The 15,547-nt window shown below is 40.2% G+C and overlaps 1 protein-coding gene across 4 annotated transcripts in view; it reads right to left on the bottom strand.

The window, feature by feature from the left end:
* ATP2A2 (ATPase sarcoplasmic/endoplasmic reticulum Ca2+ transporting 2) overlaps window positions 1–15,547 on the bottom strand; it is a 61,171-nt gene that overhangs the window by 8,630 nt on the left and 36,994 nt on the right. For all 4 annotated transcript variants that reach the window (XR_009521665.1, XR_009521666.1, XM_060028017.1 and 1 more), the window contains 6 exons: window positions 9,916–10,004; window positions 9,184–9,286; window positions 8,199–8,330; window positions 2,358–2,480; window positions 2,040–2,258; window positions 1,003–1,338 (listed from right to left, as the gene is read on the bottom strand). Coding sequence is in view for 2 of the 4 variants with exons in the window: in XM_060028017.1 (XP_059884000.1) it covers window positions 1,003–1,338; window positions 2,040–2,258; window positions 2,358–2,480; window positions 8,199–8,330; window positions 9,184–9,286; window positions 9,916–10,004 (1,002 nt within the window). In the remaining 2 variants the exon portion in view is untranslated. The remainder of the gene's footprint in view (window positions 1–1,002; window positions 1,339–2,039; window positions 2,259–2,357; window positions 2,481–8,198; window positions 8,331–9,183; window positions 9,287–9,915; window positions 10,005–15,547) is intronic.

Raw genomic sequence — 15,547 nt, 5'->3', positions numbered from 1 at the left:
TTGGGCCTCTGGACAACAGAATTCTCTGGAAAAGTTTTCGTTTTTGTAAGTTGGTGTCATAAAACACATTTCACCTGGGAAATGTAAAATTGCCAAACGAGCTATAATAGGTGACACTTCAGAGGGAAGTGGGACAAAGGGGACTTCAAATTATCTGTATTATTTTTTTACCAAACAAAACACAATATGGCAGTCAAGACAAAATACTTGTATCCACATGGATAAATCTCAAGTAGAATAAAGGCAGACTTCAAAAATATGTAAACTATAATATATAATATATATAAAGACCAAAAAAGGGCAAAAACACTTAAATATTGTCTACAGATACAAAACTATCATTCCCATGTATGTTTTCTATAGTAAACACCCAGTACTGAATTCAGAATGGTGCTTTCCTCTGGGAGAGAGAAGGGAAGGGGGAGGAAAGAGGAAGGGAGGAAGACAGCTATAATAACTGGTTTCAATCAACAAAATTAGGTTGTTTTTAAGAGTGTGAAGTTTCACAGATAAGCAGCAGAAAGCAAATATGACACAATGTTAACATGTCTCAGTGAAAAAATCAGATGCGAGGAAGAATATGGGAAATGCTTCATCAACAGGTAGCTCTTAAGAGAACACATCACCAGTACATCTCATCTCAGGTAAGGCTATCCAAAACTGGGTGACAGAGTGTGGATTATGTCCTGAATCAGCTTTTAGAAACGTGAGATACAAACATGTATATTTTAACCACAACAAAGATTAAAAAAGATATCACCAAATATTTCCCCTGTGACTGATTCAGACTTCCAGGTCTTAAACTTCTCCAGAATCTTCCATGCATGCAACATACAGCACGCCAACTACTGGTCAACAGAATCCTTGATAAACAGCCCCAGATCATGACAAAAATAAAGAAGTTCCAAATATGGGAGCTATTACTAAAAATTTAATGGTCAGAATTAGAATCTGCTGTGTCTGTGTAGTCTGTTACCTGTGTACATGTATAAAGACACTCACCATGGCTGTAATCTCATCAAAAGACTGAAGAAACTCTACAATTTTAGACTTGTGGGAAGGTTCAACTCGAGCAAAACAGCGGGCATTCAAGCAGGCTTCTCTTTGGGCTGAAGGACTGAGCTCATCAAACTCCCGACCCGTGAAGGCCTTTGACGTCACATCCTCGTCCTGCCTGAAGATGCCAATGCGCCGGCAGATGGCCACAGCAGTGCCCTTGTTGTCACCGGTGATCATGATGACCCGGATGCCTGCCTGCCGACACAGCTTCACAGAGGAGGCCACTTCAATTCTTGGAGGGTCCAGCATGCCCACACAGCCAACGAAAGTCAGATTGGTCTAGAGTTAAAGAATCACCTTATGTCAAAACAGGAAATTCTGGTTTTCCCCCCAGTGTGGACAGCAAAGGTTTCTGCATTTTCTTATGATAGAATTCACACCATTGATATAAATCCAATGAAGAACAGTATTAATTCCAATAAGTCAGAAACAATTAAAAATCACTACATTCTTGTTACCAAATTCTTTAGCTTTCATAATAATATTCTGAAATGAGGGAAAAAATATACCGAGGAATAAAAACATTTTGATAGTGGCCAATTAGTTGCCCATACTACCCAAATTTGTTCCCTGTTCAAGGCTTCAGGAAGTCACATACTTGATATGAAAGTATTCCATAAGCAGAAAAGTAGACGGAATCTCTCCACTTGGACAATTTGACCTTTAGTAACTAACTGAGTGTTTTAAAAATAGCCTCAATTTTTAAAATATCTTAAATTTACATGAGAGCTGCAAAATAGGTTTTTAGCCTTGATGATTCTACTTTGAAAGTAACAGGCCTGTATTAAGTTGTTAACTGTATATGTCTGAAGCAGCAATCTAAATTATAAAGGTAATAAATACATTTGGCCTGAAGAAAAACAAATAACCGCACCCTTTTCTTGGCAAAAGCAAGACTCGTTTGACCTTTTATTGAAGGAGTGCTGTCTGAACACAATGAATGTGCAGGATGTGGGCAAGGAAGCTTTTCATTAGCTAACCTCATATTTAATAAAGTTGGCAGAGTCCTCCAGGTTCATTTCTTCTCTTCTCAGTGGGTTGTCGTGAGTGGCCAGAGCCAGGCATCGCAGTGTGTCGCTGCCGCTGCCCCATTCCCGAATGACAGACATGATCTTCTGTTTGACTCCAGGAGTCATGGGGACTTTAGTACTTCCAACTCGAATGTGAGTACACCTGTCAATGACACCTTCGGGGGCACCCTGGAAATGTTACAGATTTATATCAACAATTTTATTTATTAGCTCACCCAGGATTCCAATCCTGGTAAGAACATCTCAACTGCAATCAGTTGTACTTGCCTTCACAAACATTTTGCTCATCGATGTCCGGCTTGGTTTGTTTGGTGTACAGTAAACCGACATCGATTTTCTATCGCGTGAAAACTCTAGAGTAAATTCTTTTTTCATCAACTGTTTAATGACCTATAAAGAGAACATATGGAGTATTATTGGATGGCAATTTCTGCACATTTTTGATTTGTTAAACAAACACTCACTAAGTACCTATTATGTGAAAGGCAATAGGGATACAGCAACAGACAAACCAAGTTCTCACCCTCATAAAACTTACCCTCTAGTTTGGGAAAGACACACTAGAATGTGAAAGTAGATTATAAGTGCTACGGAGAAGAATATTTAAAAATAAGCAGGGAAGAGAGAAAATTATGTATGACTGCGCTTTTACATAAAGTATTGAGAAGGCAGTATTTGAGTAAAAATGTGAAAGATGTGAGTGTGGCAGAGAGAACAGACGTGCAGGCTGACGTGACCTGGCACGTTCAAGGAGCCTCCAGGCCAACATGGCTGGAACAGAGTTTGCAAAAAAGAAGTGAGAGGTTAATGGCAGGAGTGGCAGAAGCAGGTTGTAGGATCTTAAAAGTCAATGTAAGGCATCTGGCTTTTGTAACAGATGAAACAGGAAGACAGTGGAGGGTTTCGAGCTCTGGTAGTTAAGTATTAGCTGAAGCGGGGGCAAGGACCACCACTTAAATATTCTAAATAGCTTTAGATAGCTAGTGGGTACTATATTAGATGTCAGCACATGGACAGTATTTGAAGTCATGAGGTGAGAGGAGTTCAAGGGAGTAACTGCAAACAGAAAAGGCCGAGGACTGGGCCCTGGAACCTCTTCACCTCTGGTGGGATGTGGAAGATGCAGCCAAGGAGATGGCAGGGGACAGGGGGTGGGGGAGGGAGGAGAACGAGTGAAGTGAAGGACTTTCAAGGAGGGAGAGACTGACAGGATAAACTGACAGCTCAGGTAAAACGAAGACTGAGAATTAACCTTCAGATTCAGATTTGGACTATGTATACAATCATGTTACCTACAAAATAAACATACTTTATCCTTCCCAATTTTTATATCTTTGATTTTTCTTGCCTTACTGCATGAACTAGGACTGCCAGTACAACACTGAATAGAAATGTTGAAAGTAGAAATTCTTCTTTTGCCATTAGATATGTTAATTTTGTGTAAATACACCATCAACTTGAAGATAAGTTTGTTGAGTTTTTATCATGAACTGAGATTAAATTTCATCAGATGCCTTTTCTGCATCTATTTAAATGATCTTACGGTTTTTTGCCTTTACTCAATTATGTGGTGAATTACATTGATTTCTCCCTAATTCAGACAAGTATTTAATAATAACTGTAGAAATCCCAAAGAACCTCAGCATCCAATGTAGGCAATTACAAGTGGGCTGAAGCCATCCTCTCAGCAAGAGTTGCCCCAAGCAACAAAAAGACAATCACTATGAATTCTACATTATTTGACTGATACATTACTTATGTATTTAGTTTCCATTAAGCATTTGTACCAATGACTCTAGGAAGACTGAAAGAATGGGTAGTGATTCTGAGTGAGGTGTGGACCTCGGCGCCAGACACATCTTAGGGGGAGAGAAGAACAAAGCCATTGCTTCCAGTATCAGGGCTGTGAAGATCAACAGTCCTATCCAAATGGGCCGCTAGGCCTTAAAAAGCTGGTCCTGCTCTATTCACCTCTGTACTATAAAAGGTTCTTGCTTTCGGGGGCGGGAGGAGCAGGCAAAAGTTCATTTCTGGGAATTTTCAGTGAGTGAGCACCATGACAGTCATTTCTGATCCCTTCACTCAGCTGCTGTGGCAAAAAATGAGGCAAAGGAGGACACAGAGCAAGAAAATACTTAGACCGCAGACTCTTACAGAACAGACACTCCTGCCCTTATTTGCAGTGGTCATTACAATTAACGTACCACTTTTTTAAGTTCCATGCTGCTACTTGTTTCCCTTCGTTGAGCAGTTACAGGTCTAGAATCATATAATTCTAAACCTCAGTCTCTGTGAAGCTGAATCTTCGGGTTGCTTCTCGAGGGTTTAGTCACACCAACTAATAATAGAGCTGTCAGACAATGTGGCTTTGCAAGGATTGGCCCCCTACTTAATGACAATTGGGGTGAATTCCCTATAACAGAAACAAAGGGCCTGGATGTCTGTTTCATGAAAACCATGTAAATCGGGGCAGGATGCCATAGGAGCTGCCCAAGATCCTCATGGCAGTGAGACTGTTAGTTGTGAAGCACAAATAGGGCGACTATACTTCAGCTGAGACATCCTCCATGCCAGTGCGAGTTTTGATTTCTCGGGATAGTATAAAGGAGGCAAAACAATGTAAAGGAAACGGAGTGCCAGAGCAGAAGTCCAGTTCTGCCTCACACTGTCGCCCACCTTAGGCTGCCTGTGCTGTGTGGTGCCACCCTACTCCCCCAAAACACACTGCCTCCTAATCTGCCCTGGATATCCAGGGAAGGATGAAAGAAAGGAAACGTAGTGACAGCTGACCATTTAGTAGAAATGAGTCTTGCTTTTGTATAACTAGGAAAGGCTATATTTTTAACTTTCCATTTCTCCTTAGTCTATCTACCAGGAAACCCTGACTACAAATCAAAGAAGTGCTAACAAAGAGGAGCCTCAAGCACTAACTGGCAGCCATTTGGAGATGACAGGTACTAAGAGATTATGTGTGGCAGAATCCAATTCCAAAGAAATCTAAGCGCCAAGGCTGGGAGGCAGCAGGTACTGGGAATAGGTCTGGAGGACCCACCGTACGATCTCCTGGCTACACCACCCTGCACTGCACGAAGATGATGTTGTCCCTGGTGCAGAGGGGCAGGTGTGTTTCCAGGGTGGTGGCTTGTGGGGGTGGGCCCAGACGGAGACTCTGGGGCCTGACCTGCTTCCTTCTTAGGTACCTTCTGCTCCTGCTCGGCATCACAGTCCCTTCAACCCGTCTTCTCCGGCTTCTGCAGTTCCCATTTCTGAGCTTCCTTAGCTCGCTTCTTGGCACTATGCTTCTTCTCTTCCTCTTGTTCCACTTGTACGTACCGCTGCCTGTTACTCTGACCTTCGTGTGTTATAACATCTTGTTTGCACACTGCTTACGCTGCTTCTCATCTAAGCAACCATTCACCACTCTGTCTAGGACAAAGGCTGGATCTGTCCTGCAGTAAACTGTCAGTGGATTCTGTGTCCTCGAACACTTGGTACAGCTGGACCTGAGTAAAACCACCTGCAACAGAGGCTGACAGACACTGGCCATCTGGTCAGCCTCCAGCACCTGGGTGTCCTCAACAGACTGGTCCATCCTGCCTGCCACTTTGTTCAGCCCAAGAAACCCAGGCTCTGGGGCTCCGACAGGCAGGGGGAAGGCAGCTGAGGAGCCACAGATTTGTCTAGTGTCTAGGGCAGACACGCCTGCACCCTGCAACACGGCCATCTCACTGAGCTTTTAATGTCAAGCTAGCCTTGTAGTTGTGGTTATCCTGCTCAAATATAACATGTCAAAGTTCCGATATATTACTAGACTCAATCTGCTAATGTTGTGCTGAGAATCTCTACTTCTATTGATATATTAAGAAGAATACTAGCTTGTAACTTCCTTTTCTTGTCGCATCCATGTCAGGTTTTGGTATCAGGGTTATGCTGGCCTCATCAAATGAGGTGATAAGGGTTTCATTTTCTGCACTTTTTTGTTTTTTTGTGGCCATGCTGAACAGCTTGCAGTGAAAGCACCAAGTCCTAACCACTGGACTGCCAGGGAGCTCCCCCAAACTGGCATTTCTTTAGCATTATACAGAACCGGGCCTGAGGAATTTTTGTGGGGTAGATTTTAATTACAGATTCAATTAATGTAACAGACACAGGATTATTCCATTTTTCTGTGTCAGCTTAGAAAGCTGTGTTACTGAAAGGACTTGTTGATTTCTTCTACGCCGTCAAAATTGTTCAGAATAGCTTTCTGATCTTGTCTTTGCTATTTCCCTTCTACTTGTATTTAATTTGCTGGTTTTCTACTTTCTTCAGATGGAAGCTTATTTATCTTTTTGTTATCAATTTCTAGTTTAATTCTTTCACGGTCAGCAACCAGCTGTATTTCAATCCTTTGTAATTTGTTGAGTCTTGCTTCATGGACCAGTAATATGGTCTATTCTGGTGAATGTTCCTTATGCATTTGAAAAGCATATTAGAAGTAGCACGATAGGGACCTTCCCTGGGGGCACAGTGGTTAAGAATCCACTTGCTAAAGCAGGGGACACGGGTTCGAGCCCTGGTCTGGGAAGATCGCACATGCTGTGGAGCAACTAAGCCCATGCGCCACAACTACTGAGCCCGCATGCCTAGAGCCTGTGAGCCACAACTACTGAGCCCACATGCCTAGAGCCCGTGCTCTGCAACAAGTGAAGCCACCTCAATGAGAAGCCCGCGCACCACAACAAAGAACAGCCCGCACGTGCAGCAACGAAGACCCAACACAGCTAAAAATAGATAGATAAATAAATAAAAATAAATTAAAAAAAAAAGTAGCACAATAGAAATAAGTGTTGGATTGAGTATATTTACAGTGTCTTTCCACATCCTGATTTTTCAACTGCTTGTTCTGTCAATTTTTGAGATAGATGTGTTAAAATCTCCAACTCACTGTGAGTTCATCTACTTTCCCTTTTATTTCTGTCAACTTTTGCTTCGTGTACTTTTTTTTTTTTTTTTTTTTTGCAGTACGCAGGCCTCTCACTGCTGCGGCCTCTCCTGTTGCGGAGCACAGGCTCTGGACGCACAGGCTCAGCGGCCACAGTCCACGGGCCCAGCTGCTCCGCGGCACATAGGATCTTCCCAAACCGGGGCACAAACCCGTGTCCCCTGCATCGGCAGGCAGACTCCCAATCACTGCGCCACAAGGGAAGCCCTCTTCGTGTACTTTTTTAATTTATCTTTGACTGTGTTGGGTCTTTGTTGCTGTGCGTGGGCTTTCTCTAGTTGTGGCGAGCTCTTCATTGTGGTGCATGGGTTTCTCACTGTGGTGGCTTCTCTAGTTGCGGAGCAAGGGCTTTAGGCACACGGGCTTCAGGCACACGGGCTTCAGTAGTTGTGCATGGGCTTAGTTGCTCCACAGCATGTGGGATCTTCCTGGGCCAGGGCTCAAACCCATGTCCCCTGAACTGGCAGGAGGATTCTTAACCACTGTGCCACCAGGGAAGTCCTTGCTTCGTGTACTTTAAATGTGTTAGTAGTACACATGCATAAACAATTGGACCATTTAGCACAAGGTCATGGGCAACTTGGACAAGAGGTTTTGATAGACTAGAAGGAGGCAAAAGCTTGACTGGAGTGGATTCAAGAAAATGGGAAGAATGAAACAATACATAAAAATAGCTCTTTTGAGAAATTTCACTGTGAAGGAAAAGAAGCAGGGTGCTTAAGGCAAAAGAAAGTTTTTAGATAAAAAACATACTATTATTTCTCTAATGAAGATCCAGTAGAGATGGGAGATTGATAAGCAGGAAAGATGTTGGGGCTCACTAGACAAGGAGCAGCTGGGTTTTGCTGGGAGCAAGAAGAGTCCATTTCACAGCACTGGGGGAGACAGCAGACCTTATGGGCACAGAGGCTGCATGTGGAAATTATCCATTGATTACTTTTTATTTTCGTGGTCAAATGGCCAGACCATTTTACCTTATAGTGAGTATGGGGAAGGAGATATTGCAAGTTTGAGGAAATAAGGTATACACTAAGTTATCTAAGAGAGTAAGAGAGTGAGCAGACTAAGAATATATGGTCTGAGTGATGGGCAGCATGAATAAAACACTAAGCTCAAATACTGACCGAGTTGCAGGCATTTGCTCGTTCTATTTTAGAAAGACCCTTCAATTCAGTATCAAATACATTCATCTTCTCTACCAGGCAAGTGAGAGCAGTCTCTGTAGCTTCTCCAACTTTTTCATACACACCCTTCGCCTGTAGTAGTTAAAAGCATACAAATTACAAAAAGGGAAAAGTAGTAAATTTTCTTTAATAAAGACTTTTTCCATAGGTGGATAATCTCTTGCCCATTGTACCATTATTCTTTGGGCCATTTTTATCCTATTCTGGAGCATATGATCCAGATAATTAAAAATAAACTCAAAGCATAGGTGTGCATTTTATCTTTTTCTAATAATTAGATCTTTCATTTCCCTTAACCATAAGAAGCCAATATTCACAGTATTAATTCAAACATAGGGAGCTTTCAAACAGTATTTGTAATTCCTTGTCATTATTTATCATTCTACAGAGTTTACATTCTGTTTCCGTTGGGGACTGGCTTGCCTTTAGAAACCAAAGAATTTATCTCACTGTTTAAAATTAAAAAGGGAGGAAAAAAAGGTTTTCTGTTGGTTAAATTTTATATTATATCATCATCATCATCATCATCATCAAAACAACCTTCTAAGCCTCAGCCTGTCCTCTAGGGCATAATGTTACCCATCTTAAAAAGCAAGATCAATACCCTATACTTTCAGGAAAAAGTATCCTGGTTTTAATCATTTATAGTAACTAAGCTATACACAGAAGAGAACATCATGTACGCTACAATTCCTAGTTAAGTAACTGCAATGCTCAGTCACAGAGAATATATGAAAGGCTTCCAGCTTCCTTTGGGTAGGTCATGCTGGCTCTGATAGAGATAGGCTCTTAATGGAAAGGGAAAATAAAACCAGGAACCCATACTTTCAAAAAGGGAGGAAGGAAGGCTGGATTTTCATTCCACCCACCGCACCCTTGAACTAGGAACAGCCAGGTCTAGTTTCTCATTTGTGAGGAGGCTTACCTCATTGTAATCCAAAGCAGAGTCATTACAGAGAGCGCAAATTGTTGCCAATTCCACAAGACCATCATACTGATGACAATTCACTGGTTTATCATCTTTATGTCTGTCAAAAGAAAAAGTAACTCTTAGAACACACTGTGGTCATCTCTGTTGATTTTTATTTAATTAGTTACTAATAAATAGAATTTTGTGGACAACAGACTGGCAAGCATTCAAAAGAAATCTGATGCTGGAGACAGAATATGTCTCTGGTATCAGCAGTCAATCAGTAAAGACCAGGAATTCTTAGTTAATGAAATTCCTCCACCACTGGTATCAATGAAAAACAAACAGGAATTCCCTGGTGGTCCAGTGGTTAGGACTCGGTGCTCTCACTGCCAGGGCCCTGGGTCCAATTCCTGGTCAGGGAACTAAGATCCCGCAAGCCGTGCAGGGTGACCAAAAAAACCAAATCAAAACCAAAACCAAAACCAAACCAAAGCAAACCAGAAACCCCACTTGAAAATTTAGGCTTCGAAAGATGAAAAAGGGTCACTGGCTTATACAACCTGTAATGTCAATTTCAATTTCCAAAGTATGTATTATCAATTTTGTTTTTAAAGAAAATGAACTACTCTGATAAACATGAGCCACATTAGGAAAACTGTCTGAACATTTTAGAGACACTGCAAGTCTGTACAAGCACCAAACTACCAGAGTGGAGCCTTTAAAAGACAAGGAGGGATTACTCACATTTCTCCGATAGGTGCATATGTTGATCCAGTTATGGTAAACTCATTAAGGGAACAAGTATCACTGTCAACTTTGTCCAGAATGAACATCTACAGAAAAAAAAAGCCTAAGTGTTGAAAAGGTATAAAAAATATGCTAGAAAAAACATGTAACATTTGCTAAGACAAAAGGCCTTTCTCACTTAAGTATAAATGTTAATGAAGGTGATTAATTGAAGCTCAGCATGAGGAATATTGTCCCTTATTCCTGCTGGACACTATTAAGACTGCCTCCCCCATCCACCTAACAGTCTGAGAAACAGCATCACTGAGGAGCTGAATAAATAATAAGCAGCAACAGCACCAGACACAGAAGAGAACCCACGTGAAATCTGAGTTATGAGGACTCTGGGTCAGTCAATTCCAAGACTCAGCAGTACTCTTTAGAATGCTCAGAATTCCACATTTCAAATGGCTGGCTGAGGAAGTGACACAGGTATTCCTGCCTTAGAGCTAACAGTAAAAGCCTAGGAAGAATAAACTCACGTTTCAGAGTTGCATAAAAACTCCCCAAGTAAAATAAGACAAACTGCTTCTCTACTTCTTCCTACTTATTTTTATTGTGGCAATAGCTCATTTTCTATGAAGCTGCACAACTACGTGTATACAGTAAGGAGCCCGCAGAGCTGAATGAACTGATGCTACCAAGACAATACAGATGGAAGCAGGCTTAGGAAAGAATTCTTAATTTTACAGAATAATAAAGTGACATAAGCTAGTTTCTTAAAGATGGCTTTTTTTTCTTGGTTTGTTTTCCAATTATAATTCAGAAGTCCAGTTTGGAATGATCAAACCATTCTACAATAAGGAATTTTTAAAATGTTAAAACTAAAGTAAAAAAGGGCCATGTAATGCTTTAAAAACATCTTTTCAGAGCATTCTGACTCATATTCAGTAAGAAAATCTGCTCATTTTTATTTTAAAATAACTTCTTTTGCCTCATAAGATTTGCTTATTATATAGCACATACTTTTTTTCCCCACATCTTTATTGGAGTATAAATGCTTTACAATGTTGTGTCAGTTTCTGTACAACAAAGTGAATTGGCTATATGCACACATATATCCCCATATCCCCTCCCTCTTGAGCCTCCTTCCCACCCTCCCTTATCTCATCCCTCTAGGTCGTCACAAAGCAAGGAGTTGATCTCCTTGTGCTCTGCAGCAGCTTTCCACTAGCCATCCATTTTACATTTGATAGTGTATATACGTCAATTATAGCACATACTTTTAAATTCCAAAAGCTTCATTTCAAAAGTACACTCAGAACTAAATCAACCTTGGAACTGAACTAAAGCTATGAGTAAGACAAAACGATTTTTTAAAAAATTAAAATATACAAGTAAAACTGTGATGACTCCTGATAAAAGGTGTTAGTTCAAACACATATAACTGGTTTGTCAAATGAGGAAAAGATTCATGTCCAAGGTCACATGCAGCAAGATCACCAATCCCTACAACTTCTAACAGATACAACATCTAAAAAAGGAAGCTTGGCACAAAGCTCTTTCCAAAGATGTCTGACATTTACAGAAGAGGAAACAAAGGACTAGAGAGGTTAAAAGATGTGCTCACAGTTACACAATTATTAAGTGGAAGAGAGAGAACCAGGTTTACCAATGTTTCCCATCAGAAAATTCAACTTTACCTTTCTATTAAAAGTTGTGCGACCCTCGGACATGTCACAACTTCTCAGAGCCTAAGTTTTCTAACCTCTTGAGCAGGATTACCATACAATTCAAATAAAGTCACATGTGAAAAATTAACTGCACTAAGCCTTACCAAAGCAAGTTGGCATTATTATTACTATACACCATGCCATTTCTTTAATGACACTGTTTATAAAAGTGAAACTCTTTGGGTCTATACCAGAGTTCAAAATATTCTAAGACATTCAGAATTCTAACACACACCAACTAAATCTGAATGCACATGGGCATTTTAGACTGCAAGCCAGTAAACCATTTAGAAACTGCATGATGAAAGTATCCCGAAGTCAAGGGCAGTTATGCAATCCACTGCAAGAAACCTCCTGTAGAATACTGATTAGCATCAGCTTTCTGTCGCCAAATGTAGAACAGAACAAAGAGCCAAGCTATTTCTTTAATAGAACATTTTAAATCAAATCATTTAAGGGAAAATGTAAGAACAAAAACATTTTTATCATGGATTGTGTTTTAGTCTTAGTTTGAAGTCTGAAGCTGCCACAATCTTACCATTTTTTAAAGATTACAATTTCACACACTGCTTTACCTTCATGGATATAAGGACTATTCTGAGGAATTAAAGCTTACAGTCTAAGTTTAAACAATTTCCTGGGGGAAACCAAACAGATAAAATGAAATTCCCTTTCTCTCCCCCAATCAATCAGCTTTTAGCGGACAACTAGCTTTTAGCAGATTCGTCCAACCTTTTTTGATTCCAAGGAAAGAGAACTTAGGTAGCTCAGTTACACCCTGCATCTACTCAAGAAACTCAAGACAAGCTAGAAGGTTACCACTTGAGAGAACACCCCAGTGTGTTTTAAACACCTGTCCATTCACTCTAAATCTGGGTTTTGGACAACACAAAAAGTTGAGGGTGGATGTATCAAAAAAATACCATGACTATAAATTTGGCAAGAAAAAGATTCAGAGGGTTCAACTGTATTAAAACAAGAACAATTTCCAGTGCTAAAAAAACATTAACTAAAACCTGGAGATAAGGCCAAGGGGAGGATGGCATGTCCTTTCAATGTCATTCAGAAGCATTACTTAACAAGCACACTCAAAGATTTAGTGTTTTGGAAAAATTTAACATTCTTTCACTGTGCTATTATTAAGGGCTCATGTTTTATGAAGTTGTGGCTTTTTCTCCTGTATAAAAGATAACCTTAGTTTTACTGCCCTATAGGATATTAACCAGTTTTTGTAATCTAACACACATCAATTCTATTCTAATATTGAGCACACTTCCTCACATGATCCTGTAACCAGTTTTACCATCTTACTGATTCTCCCTCATTGAATTAATGAGCCAAATAGAATCTTTGACATGTGTCCACTCAATATTTGTATGAGCTGTGTACCTTTTGGAAAATTACTTTGACTTGTACATAGTAGTAGTAGTTTTTTTGTGTGCGTGTGTCAATTTTATATTTAATTTATCCTTCCAGTTTTACTGAGATATAAGTGACATACAGCACTGTATAAGCTTAAGGTATACAGCACAATGATCTGACTTATGATCATCATGAAATGATTATCACAATAAGTTTAATGAACATCATCTAATATATACAAAATAAAAAAGTTTTCTCCTTGTGATGAGAACTCTTAAGATTTACTCTCTTGACAACTTTCATATATAACGTACAGCAGTGCTAATTATATTTATCATGTTGTACCATTACATTCCCTAAGACTTATTTATCCTATAACTTTGTACCTTTTGATCACCTTCATCCAATTCCTCCCCCTCCCACCCACACCTCCGCCTCTGATAATCACAAATTTGATCTCTTTTCCTATGTTTGTTTTTGAAGTGTAATTGACCTAAAACTTCCTGGTGCATGGGATAGTGATGCGATACTTCTATACATTTCAAAATGATCATCATGATAAGTCTAATTCTCATCTGTCACCATACAAAGATATTACATTATTATTGACTGTGTTCCCTGCACTCTACATTTCATACCCATGACACACTTATTCTGTAACTGGAAGTTTGTACCTCAATTTCCCTCATCTATTTCTCTCATACCCCACCTCAAAGTTGTTTCAACAAAACCTAGGGAAATTGAATTACATGAAAGAACTTCATTCAGCTGTACCATTACATTATTTCTTTAGTTCTTATTTTGCTAAGGGAAGGTTTAAAGTTTTTAATTTTATCCCCAAGTGATGGTCAAAACAACCTAAGAAAGGAAGGATGAACACAGAGAATGAAGCAAGTTAAAGGCAATTATTTACTTTTCAAGAAGAAAACATGTCTCATTCAATGTGTTAAGGAAGTACCAATTAGAATTTTATGTAGGCAGGTAACTAGCTGGTTTATAGAACTCTTCCTTTGAAGCTCGTGTTAACATACATACACTTAGAGAAGAACAGGGAAATAAAGTAAGCACAGTCACCTAACACATTTACAAACTGCTTACAGTTATTTCCCCAGTACAAATATATCAGCCATGTAGGTAACCTTTATTTCATGACATAATTTTGGGAATTAAATGATTAATTCCCCTGGAGTATAAGAAATTACCCTTGGGCTCAAGCTACACATACAACCCAATTTGCTTAAAGCACATAAAAAGGTATCAAATTATAAATCAAAGGTTTTAAGATCCAGCAATCCCACTCCTGGGCATATATCCAGAAATGATGAAAAGATATATGCACCCCAGTGTTCATAGCAGCACTATTTACAATAGTCAAGACACAGAGGGGGACTTCCCTGGTGGCGCAGTGGTTAAGAATCTGCCTGCCAATGCAGGGGACACGGGTTTGAGCCCTGGTCTGGGAAGATCCCACATGCCGTGGAGCAACTAAGCCCGTGTGCCACAGCTACTGAGCCTGCACTCTAGAGCCTGCGGGCCACAACTACTGAGCCTGCATGCTGCAACTACTGAAGCCTGTGCACCTAGAACCCGTGCTCCGCAACAAGAGAAACCACCGCAATAAGAAGCCTGCGCACTGCAACAAAGAGTAGTCCCTGCTCACCGCAACTACAGAAAGCCCGTGCGCAGCAATGAAGACCCAACGCAGCCAAAAAAAAAAAAAAAAAAAAAAAGAAAAAAGACATAGAGGGACTTCCCTGGTGGTCCAGGGGGTAGGTGGTCCAGTGGGTAGGACTCCACGCTCCCAATGCAGGGGGCCCAGGTTCAATCCCTGGTTGGGGAGCTGGATCCAGCACGCATGCCACAACTAAGAGTTCGCATGCCACAACTAAGAGCCCACATACAAAGAAGTCTGCATGCTGCAACTAAAAAAAGATCCTGCATGCTGCAGCTGAGACCCAGCACAACAAAGAAAGGAAGAGGGGTAGGGAGGCAGGGAGGGAGGGAGGAAGACATGGGAAGAAACCTAAGTATCTGTCCATCGATAGATGAATGGATAAGGAGATGTGGTATATAGATATACAATGGAATATTACTCAGCCATAAAAAAGAATAAAAATAATGCCACTTGTTATATGTGGAATCTAAAAAAAAGGGTATAAATGAACTTATTTACAAAACAGAAGTAGAGTTATGGATGTAGAAAACAAACTTATGGTTACCAGGGGATAAGCAGTGGGGGGGATAACATGGAAGACTGGGACTGACATACACACACTTCTATATATAAAATAGATCACTAATAAGAACCTGCTGTATTAACACAGGGAACTCTACTCAATACTCTGTAATGGCCTATATGGGAAAAGAATCTAAAAAAAAAAGCAGGTATATGTATATGCGTAACTGATTCACTTTGCTATACACCTGAAACTAACACATTGTAAATCGACTATACTCCAATAAAAATTTTTAAAAAAAGGAAAAAATAATGCCACTTGCAGCAACATGGATGGACCTAGAGATTATCATACTAAGTGAAGTAAGTCAGAGAAAGA

The sequence above is a fragment of the Delphinus delphis genome, chromosome 13, assembly GCF_949987515.2.
Source record: "Delphinus delphis chromosome 13, mDelDel1.2, whole genome shotgun sequence".
Classification (NCBI taxonomy): domain Eukaryota; kingdom Metazoa; phylum Chordata; class Mammalia; order Artiodactyla; family Delphinidae; genus Delphinus; species Delphinus delphis.
This window is presented reverse-complemented; position numbering and strand designations above follow the sequence as displayed.